Genomic DNA, 10,001 nt, shown 5'->3' on the forward strand with positions numbered 1-10,001 from the left:
TATATTATTTGTTGTACGTTTTAATGAAATGAATAAAAAATTTAAATAAAAAAATAAATCATATACATACACACATACATACAGTAAATGCATACATATACTGTATTATTTATTCATGTATAATACTAGAAATTTAACCCTAAAAATCATCCATTAAGTAGGGGGGTAGTATTATACACAAGTTATTTATGATTAGATTTGTTATGCTTTTTAAGCTCAAAAAATGATGATCGTATTATACATGAATAAATACGGTATATAGACACACATACATACATATACATACATATACACATACACATAGGCATATATATAATTTTACACCCTCTCCAGCATAACGAAAATAATGATTTAAATTAACCCCTCAAACATCAGCTTCATTTCTTTTCAACAATTTTGCTTTTATCGTTTTACCAAATAAATTAATCGAGTCAGCATTTTTATAATCGCTGTCCAAATTATTCCACAATCTTATTCCTTGAACTGAGTTTCATCTATCCTTCAAGTTTATTCTAATTTTAGGTTTCGTAAACATTTCAAATCCTTTCAAATTATAACAACTTTCCCTCTTAACAAAATTAGATTGAATATTCAAAGACAGTATTTTTATGAGCCCTATGCAAGTACAATAGCAAAATATTTGTATTCAGTTACTTTACAACTCTGCCAACTTTAGCTTAATATGTGTAAAACTGATTATTTTAAAAAGAAAAGATGAAAACAAATAAAAATGTTACCACTGCGTGCAACATAAAAAGAGTTTGCTCGCTGTGGTAGAATATGGTGCACCGCATTAAGTTGGAAATCTCGAGTTCCAAGTTGGAAAGATGAACTCAAACACCAGTTAAAACTGGAATGCTGTGTCAAAATCCAACATGGCTGACTCATGGCATGAAAACTTATGATGGCCGCAGGGACAAATGTCTGTTAGTGTGCACGTTACAGTGAGGGCAGAGAATGCAGACAAATCCATTGGTATTGACTCGCACTGCTAATGGAAATCTGGTCACTGAGCACAACGATTAACAAGCTCTACTGATTTTCCCACTTGCTTCTGGTGCCCAATTAGGTCAGGTCTGATCATAGATATGAGTTCTGACTCCGATAAATGGAGCAGCACTCCCTGGCACATGTCAGCTCAACGTCTGTGAACGACAATTTCACCGTTGTTGTGTTTGTTACGATTCCTTTTTTTTTGGAGGGTTGCAAAGGTCAGTTCTGCCTTCCCCTGACCCTGAGGCTGTGGGTTCGAGCATCCAGTGTAAAACACCAAATCTTAAAAGATAATAGAAAAGATGATAACCATGAAGAAAAGCTCCTATTACAGACTAATGGAATGAGTTAACCTGTTTAAGTGCGGGTGTTTCGGAGAAACTGAGACGTTTATTTTCTAAACATGATGTCCCGGTGGCTTTCAAACCCCAAAACACATTACGGCAAAGGCTGGTTCACCCCAAAGATCCRGTGCCCCGGCACAAACAGAGCAATGTTGTATATGCTGTTAAGTGCCAGGAGGACTGCGACCAGTTATACATCGGGGAAACAAAGCAGCCACTGTTCAAAAGAATGTCCCAACACAGACGAGCTACATCTACAGTAATGGCCAGAACTCTGCAGTTTTCACTCATTTACAGGCCAGCGGTCACTCTTTCAGAGATGAGGATGTTCTCATTCTTGATAGAGAGGAACGTTGGTTTGAGAGAGGAGTAAAAGAAGCCATTTTTGTGAAAAAAGACCGTCCATCATTGAACAGAGGTGGAGGCCTCCATTTTCAGTTGTCCCCCTCCTACAGCGCTGCTATTGCCAGTATCACTCCACCCCCTGTTAACAATAGGTGTTAATTAGGTGTCAACGATAGCCATGTGATGTGAGTATCAGTCCCATGGAGGCAGGACTCAAAAGCCTGAATTTTGCCTGAAACTCTCAGACTGAAGAAGTCTCTTGGAGGAGAGACGAAACGTTTCATTAGAGAAGAACCCGTCCAGAAGACCTATACAGTTTTTTTTCTTTTTAACCTGTTGAAGTCTTTTTCTTTTTGTTTGGATCTGTGAGAGCCAAACATCCAGGTTTTAGATCAGACAATCTGTGGCCACATCTGTTCGAAATCATTCTCTGCCGGTCACGTAATGTCCAAGTCCGTTTAAGAAAGGGAACTTGCACCTGTGTCAGTGTGCGTGGAGGTGTTTTGACTGCAGAATGGCAAAAATACCAGCTGCCACTGGGAAAACAAAACTCACAGGGAAGAACAGAGGAGGAGAGAGGCTTTGGAAAAAAAAGAAAAAAGAAAAGAAGCCAGTTATGAACATTTCTGACATTCCTCAGCCCCACACAGCAGCAGGGTTTTCTTTAAAGGAAGCAGTCCATGCAGACATCAGTAACCAGACCAGGACCCCGCAGGAAGTCCTGCTCTCTCTCTGCTGCTGAGGACAGGAGGGAGAGCACATTAAAGCACGAGTTCAGGATTTCGTTCAGCCTGACACCAGTAAACAAGGAGTTTGAGCATGAAAGAGAAAGAAACTTTTACCACCTTGGAAAGTATTCCCCTTACTTCCTCTTTACTGGATGCTGGTATTTCCTGTTCAGAGAGGCTGCAGGATATTTATGGAGGACTGGCCCAAGAGAAAACTTTTTTTCCCCCCTCCTCTCTCTATGATACTGGGTTTCTGTAAACAGGCACGCTGACATGAAAAGCAGATGCTTCTCTGGAAAAGAAGCTTCTGGTTTAGTTTATTTCCACTTTTAGGTCAGAATCCAGATTTTTTTATTGCAGCGCAAAAAACACTGCTCTTCATCATCAGCTTTGAGGTTCTTTTGAAAAGAGAAAATCCTGTTTTAAAACAAACTTATTCATATTTCTGACCTTTTTTTTTAAACAATTTCAGGGTTTTTACAATTTTTACCCCCCTTTTTGTTAGCATTTCTTAGTTTTCTCATATTTATTGTAGATTTATCATTAGAATTCAACTTTTACTTCACAATTCTGTAAAGAATTACGTTTGTCTGTCTTTTTAAATATGTTCATATAAAAAAAAAAATCAAATATCCACGTAAGCAGCCAAGATTATGAAAAAAAAATGTGAAAAAAACTCACGATAAATAAGAGTTGTAATTTTTTCACTCATGTTTGTATATTAATAAACTTATTGTTTTTTGTAGCTAAAATTTTTAAAATAAATGTAAAAAACTGCAACTGTATTTACTGCTATATGACAAAAACAGAATGACGCTGAGGCAGCAGTGTTTGATAGAAAAGCACGTGTATTTTTCTTAGTTACATTTTGCAATGCATTCCATAAACAAACATTTATTTTAACATGATGTCCACAAGGACAAGTGCAAACCTTCCTGAAATTCAAGAGCAGAATCCAACAGGAATAAGTAAAAGTTAACGTACAAAAAAAAAAAAAAAAAAAAAAAAAAAAAAATAGACATCATGTGTTGATCTGAACATCAACACACTGGTAAAAAAAAAAGTCATCTTTACAGATTACCCTCAATATGAACTTGCAATTTACATTTCAGTACTTTTCTTCCCAATTTCTCTGCTCCCGAACATCTGAAGGCAGGCATTACAAGAAAACTGCCTCCCAGTTTCCTCCTCTCGATATGGGGGCGGTTTGTGTTTGAAGATCATAAGAATCTAGAGGCAACCTTGCAGTTAAGTTAAAAAAAAACATTTTGTGCAACTTGTGCAATAGCCAACCAAAACCAAAAGTTTGTAATATTAAACACAGAGATGAGGTTGAAGAATAAAGTAGCACATAATGAGATAAATGCTGTTTGGATGATGGAGGACAGTTCTACAGTACTACGCTTCATGATTCTTTACTTTTTAACTATTAAACAGACAATAACTACGTCCAAAGTGCTCAAGATTGTCCTTAAAACATAAAATAAGAATGCTACTTTTGTCAACCTTAAACTAAGGCATGTGTGACTTTAAACATGAAGTGGCAGAGATGATACGACACATAAATAAACATAAAACAGTGAAACTTTTCACGTCTGGCTTCAGCATCGGCGCTACCCTCTGTCGTCATTTCTTCCTTCAAACGGAACCATCTTACTGAATCACAGAAAGTATGTACAGGTTATTTAACAAGTGAAGTCGTATTTTCTCAAGAAATTACGACTATTTCTACTTTGAAACCCAGTTCAAGCAGGCTAAATGGGTGAGAAGACACCAGTGCAGGAGGGAACTGAACCCGATTCACTTCTGTTGCAGTGCAGTCGTGCAGCAAAGTCTTTACGCATCATCTCCCCCCCCCACCCACTCCTCTTTTTAAATTCCTCCCTCATTCTTCACCCGTGCAAATATTTCAATCAGCACAGAGTGGCGGCACAGAGGGATCAAACTGCAAACAGCTCAGCAGTAAAGGCAGCCTGGCAGAAAGCAGCCACAGGGCCCGATCCTGGTTCAGAACGAGACCCGAGAACCCTGCCGGCTCTCGGCATCCGCTCCGTTYAGTTTTGACTTCGTCGAGTCTCTAGTCCCTGCGACGTGTGGGCGGGGCGGGGGGTGGGAGGTCAACAGATCAGCTCCTGCTGGATCTCGGGCCGCGTGGGGAACGGGGGCTCGCCGAACGAGAAGGCGTCGCGGCCCGCCTTCAGCTCGCCCTGCCCCGGGCACATGAGGTACGTCCCGATCAGGCCCAGCTCGGGGGACGGAGCGGGGCTCTCGGGTTCCGACTCGGATTGGCTCATCTCGGGCTCGTCCAGCGAGGACCTCATGTGGAGGTGCGGGTGCGGGTGGGGGTTCAGCCAGGAGTGACTGAGGCATTCCTCTGCCGTGGCTCTCTTCCTGTGCACACAAACAATAACACCGTGGATGAGCGGAAATTCCCAAACAGCTTATACAACCATCGGGTTTTCTTGGATCTTTTCGATTGGATYGGTTCTCTTAGAGCTCTGCCATATTTCCTTTTAACCGTGGCTTCGTATAAACCACAAAAACAGCACTTTTAATTTGAAGATATGCTCTCCTTCTCGTCTCCTTGATTACCAAGAACCCTGGGAAATTTTGCCGTCTTCCAGGGCTACCACTAATCTGTTGTGATTAAATGATACTGGCTGGAGACTGTGGCTACTTTTCAGACGCACTGTGGTTACAAATTAGGGCTTTTGCTGGAGCAGTCTATTAAAACTAGAGCCAGAATGAAGTGAACCAGGACCATTTAGCTCTTTTTTTCCCCCTTAAACACAGTTACACTTTCATAGGTGTTTGATCTAACGTCAAAAAACTACCCAACTATCTCTTTAAAGAGTTGAGTTTAAGTTTTTTAARTGATGTTTTGACAAATGGTTAATTATTTGTGCCTTCTTGGCCACATCAGTCATAGAGAACAAAGGATCCAGAAAACGACAACCCAGGTGAAAAAGTATTATACTAAGTATACTAAACCTAAGTATAGTTTAGTACAGAGGTTCCCAAGCTTGTCGTCTTCTGACCCACAAACTATCCATGGCAAAAACTTGTGATAGTAACTTGTGATAGCACAGTAACAATATTTTTATACTACATTTATCCATTTTAAATATACTAACCTCACTCCTTTGTTACAACTAAGGCAAAAATGTCATTAATTCAGAAAATCTTTTCAGGACCCCACCTTGATGTTTTGGGACCCCACTTTGGGTCCCGACCCCAACTTTGGGAAACACTGCTTTAGAGGAGCCTCCAGCTTTTTGAGTTGAAAAGTTCCCTTCCCTGCTGAACACACAAGCTGTGTGGCTTTCTAAATATTCTGTGTGCCCTCACACCGAGGGAGGAGAGTCACCGCAGATGGAAAGCCAACACGCAGCCGCATCAGGTCGTGCTCGTTTTTGTCGAGAATGCTTTTATTGTTCTTCGTCTGTTTCCAAGGATGGAATAAATAGCTCTGCTTTAACCAAAGGCATTCGCTTCCCCTCTCTGCTCCGACTGCACCATGAGAAACAGATGACTGGTGGTTACTGGTGCTTTTCTTTCTTTCATTCTGTTTTTTTCTTTTTCTTTTAGAAGCACATCCAGGACACGTGAAATAAACGCTCTGTGTCCTTCGTCCCGGTCAAACTTMTAAAATAAACAGACGTGATTTCAGCCAGGTTTGGATTTGTCACAGTGGGTTTTATTGCCGTGAAATTCTGCAAGAATTCGAGGGTGAAGGAGACGATATCAGGTGACTGTCAGGGTTTTCTCCTTGTTTCCATCCTCTTGGAGCCAAAGCAGTTTTTGGATGGAGGGTTGCATGGACGTCCTACAAGTTGTCAGTGTATTACCTGTAGTAGACGGCAGCCAGAGTAATCTGAGTTTGGTATGNCAATTTTAAGTGTATTAAGTAGACTTTTAAATAATAAAGTGGAACAACTTCAAATATACTTAGTACACTTTTAATGTTTATATACTTACAATATATTAAGTATATTTTAAGTTGTTCCATTTTAGTATTTAAAAGTACACTTAAAATAGTACTTTTGTACAACTAAAATACAATTAAAGTATATTTAGTATTAAATTAGTTGTTCCAAAATAGCACTCTTTAAGTATACTGATGATTAGTGCGGCTTCAAGTATACTAAAGTATACTTAGATTTAATAGACTTTAGTATATATTTTTTTTCGCCTGGAAAGAGTTTGATTAACTATCAACTACTGWTAATATCACTTCAAATATGTTTAGAATATCTCTTTAGGTGACAGATTACAGCTGCAAAAAACAAAAAAACAAAAAAAGGAAGTGACTTCTTACTAAAATGACGTAAATCTTATTACCACACACTCATTTAGCTGCATGCGGATGTACTTCCTGCTGATCTGAATGTGACTCACATCCTTGGTGTGTAAATCACCTTTCGGTGCTACTAATGCATGCTTTGCATTTATTTGCTAAAAAATGAAATCAGATTAACTTTACGGTAAATCGTCTCACCTGGGGTTTTTCACCAACAGAGACTTGATAAAGTCAACAGCCAGGGAGGAGATGCCTTCAAATGTGTCCTGCGAGTAGTCTACGCTGACTTGGGAGATGTTGAGGTACGTCTCCTGAGTGTTGTCACCCAGAAAGGGCGACTCGCCCGTCAGCATGACGTAGATCAGTACCCCGATGCTCCTAGAATAAAAAGGAGGAGGATGTTATGGGACAAGATGTCATCTTTGAAACCAGTTTTGAGACATTCTGTGAAAACTGCTTCGACTTCCACTAAAGCTGTCATCAGTCAATAAAAGGAAGATATGAAGCAAGGATTATCTTGTGGTCAAAGGTCTAGACATGAAATAGTTTTTTTTCATGTCTGGGGAAATGATCAAGCTGAATAAGTCTGCACGAGAGATGGTCYGGATAAAAGCAGCACACTTACCACATGTCTGTAGCAGTGCTGATGGGCTCATAGTTCAGGATTTCTGGTGCTGCGAGGGAGACACACAAACCCAGTCAGTTAGTCGTGAAACATGACACTCAAACTGTAAAGAAACAGCTGGGTCTGGGRTTTTTCRAACGCTGAAAMGCAGAACTTACCCACGTACTCTGGGGTACCCAGGATCTCCCGGACTTCTGTGACGCTGTCCATGCGTCTGGACAAGCCAAAGTCAACGATCCGGATGTCGCCCAGAGGTCGGGCGCTGGTCAGCAGAAGGTTCTGAGGCTGGAGAGGAAGCCCAAACAGATTAGGCACGGGTATCTTACATAACATCTGGAAATGAATCGAGCAACCTGAGCCCTGAAATTAAAGTTGACTCTACGTGTGAATTAATTGGAGGTAACGAGATCTAAGGGGATTATTAGCTTAATTTGTCAATCTGAAGGTTGCTGCTTTGAGCTAATTATGAACGTATTAGGCAACACTAAAATGGAAAAGGTCTCATCAGGCTCATGAACTGCTTGGATTCAGTTATTGCCAACTAAATGTACCTAAAACCAAGTTTATCTCTGGTCCAGATGACTTAATGTCAGAGTTTGACATGACGAACTAACAATACGTGRTAGAGTGGTTAGGGGAGTCGACCTGGAACCGGAAGGTCATTGGTTTGATTCCTGTCCAGTCGACTCAGTCATTGTGTCCTTGGGCAAAACACCTTACCCGGCCTTGCCTACTGATCAGAGGGTCCGGTGGCGCCTGTGTATGGCAGCCTCGCCTCTGGCTACAATTGTAGTTTGCCATCATCAGTGTGTGAATGTGTGTGTGCATGGGTGAATGTCTGTGTAAAGCGCTTTGAGTGTCCTGGATGGATAGAAAGGCACTATATAAGTACAGTCCTTTTACCAATATCTTTCAAACCACAAGAACACCAAAGTCTGATTGACACATGCAGCCTAAAGACAACAACATACTTCACATTATTCACACCAAATTTAAGGCTTTAGAGTGGATTATTAACTCTACATCACATTGCATAAGATGTGTAAAGAGAAGCCAGACACTTTGTTTATTTGGCAGATTCTAAGAAACCTTCCTGTAGACTACATTGTTACAAGACCCATTAAAAMACACACACACACACGATAGCTCTGTCAGGTCCATTTATAAACTGTTTCCTCATGGGAACCGAGGTGACACACTAAACGGGCTCCGGTTGCATAACAGAAACGTCTCACTAAGTCTAAGCTTTGAGGGAATGAATTGTYCTCCATTGTCACACAAAAACTGTCCTCACTTTTAGATCCAGATGGACCACATTGTTTCGGTGCAGGAAGGCCACCCCGTTCAGGATCTGCTTGGCCAGTCGGATCACATCTTTCTCTGTGAAGGCATCGTCGTTATCAGCCACGCACTGGTCAAAGATTTCACCACCGGCGGCGCTGCAAAGAAAGCACAGAAAGAAAAGGAGAACATGAATAAAACAGAAAAACAAAAGAGGAGAATGGAAAACCCTCCTTTGGTCATTTTCACCTTTCAACACCCAAAAACTTCCACTTTCTTTAAAATTACATCATGGTTTGTTTGCTCTATGGCCCATTTTATCCCAAAAGGAACAAAGTCCGTCCACATCTACACACGTCAAAACATAAATCAATATAATTTTAGGCACCTCGCCTGTGAAAGCACCTTTCTTTACTGAAGTATCACACAGATAAGAACGGCTGTATGAGCAAACAGCAGCTCCAGATAAGGCCCATTACAACCTGACGTGCTCTAATTAAACTCACTATAATAGGAGGAAGAAGCAAAGACAAACTGTACTCCGCTGCCGTTAATCACAGCTTTTGTAACAAGGAAAAAGGAAATTAGAGGGGAGGGTCGGCGTTAAGTTGGGAACAAAATACCTCGTGAGCAAGTTTTCACACTTGTTTGATCAGCAGGGATTAGCTGTTTTTTTTTTTTTTTGTTTTAATTATTTCGTTCAAGTTGATTTTTGATTTCTGAGGAGCGGATTCCTGACTGAGCCTGCTGCTCTTGTGTAACACGGTAAGTATAGTGGAGACAATGTGGATTTAGGTTTGATGTTCCCCCCCATATCAGCGCCTGAAGCTGACAATCCACTCCCACCCCACCAAAAAAAAAAAAAAAAAAAAAAAAACTGGAACCATGTGTGGAGGATTTAGAAAGCATACAATCTCTTTTTTTTAACCCTCAGAGGAAGACTTTGTGCGTTACATAACCAGCACCTCCAATCTCCTGTTAGGTCTCTAGTTTTTGAGCCAACCTCAGCTGGAAAAATTACTTTTTTGTTCTCAGACATTTATAACTAGTTTTAATTGTTAAAAATTTTAAAAGAGACAACATCGTGTAAAATCTACTTTTGAGTTTTACATCATGTTATAATGTTATACTCATAAAAAAAAAAACATGCCCAAAGCCTTGCTTTGACTCATTCATGCATGTTTGAGAAATCCTGCAGCGTTTTTATGAAGCCATGCTGAGGAGCAAAACGACAGGTGGGGACCAGAAACGCCCCTGGGACGTGTCTTTAAGCCGAACTTCCTCATGGCAGAGTGCACCCCATCCCACTCCCTCCCCACACACCCCGCCCATGACTCCTGCAGGCTCTCGGGTGAAACTGAAAGTGAAACTGAAACTGTCTGCTG

General features: G+C 40.7%; 1 protein-coding gene across 1 annotated transcript in view; it reads right to left on the minus strand.

The window, feature by feature from the left end:
- Window positions 1-3,238: 3,238 nt before the first annotated feature.
- stk17al (serine/threonine kinase 17a like) overlaps window positions 3,239-10,001 on the minus strand; it is a 14,015-nt gene continuing 7,252 nt past the window's right edge. The window contains exons 3-7 of the mRNA XM_014023245.1: window positions 8,630-8,774; window positions 7,494-7,620; window positions 7,336-7,384; window positions 6,909-7,088; window positions 3,239-4,801 (exon numbers count right to left, since the gene is read on the minus strand). Of these exons, the coding sequence (XP_013878699.1) occupies window positions 4,528-4,801; window positions 6,909-7,088; window positions 7,336-7,384; window positions 7,494-7,620; window positions 8,630-8,774 (775 nt within the window). The 3' untranslated portion in view covers window positions 3,239-4,527. The remainder of the gene's footprint in view (window positions 4,802-6,908; window positions 7,089-7,335; window positions 7,385-7,493; window positions 7,621-8,629; window positions 8,775-10,001) is intronic.

This window comes from Austrofundulus limnaeus, unplaced genomic scaffold (assembly GCF_001266775.1).
Source record: "Austrofundulus limnaeus strain Quisiro unplaced genomic scaffold, Austrofundulus_limnaeus-1.0 Scaffold4, whole genome shotgun sequence".
NCBI lineage: Eukaryota > Metazoa > Chordata > Actinopteri > Cyprinodontiformes > Rivulidae > Austrofundulus > Austrofundulus limnaeus.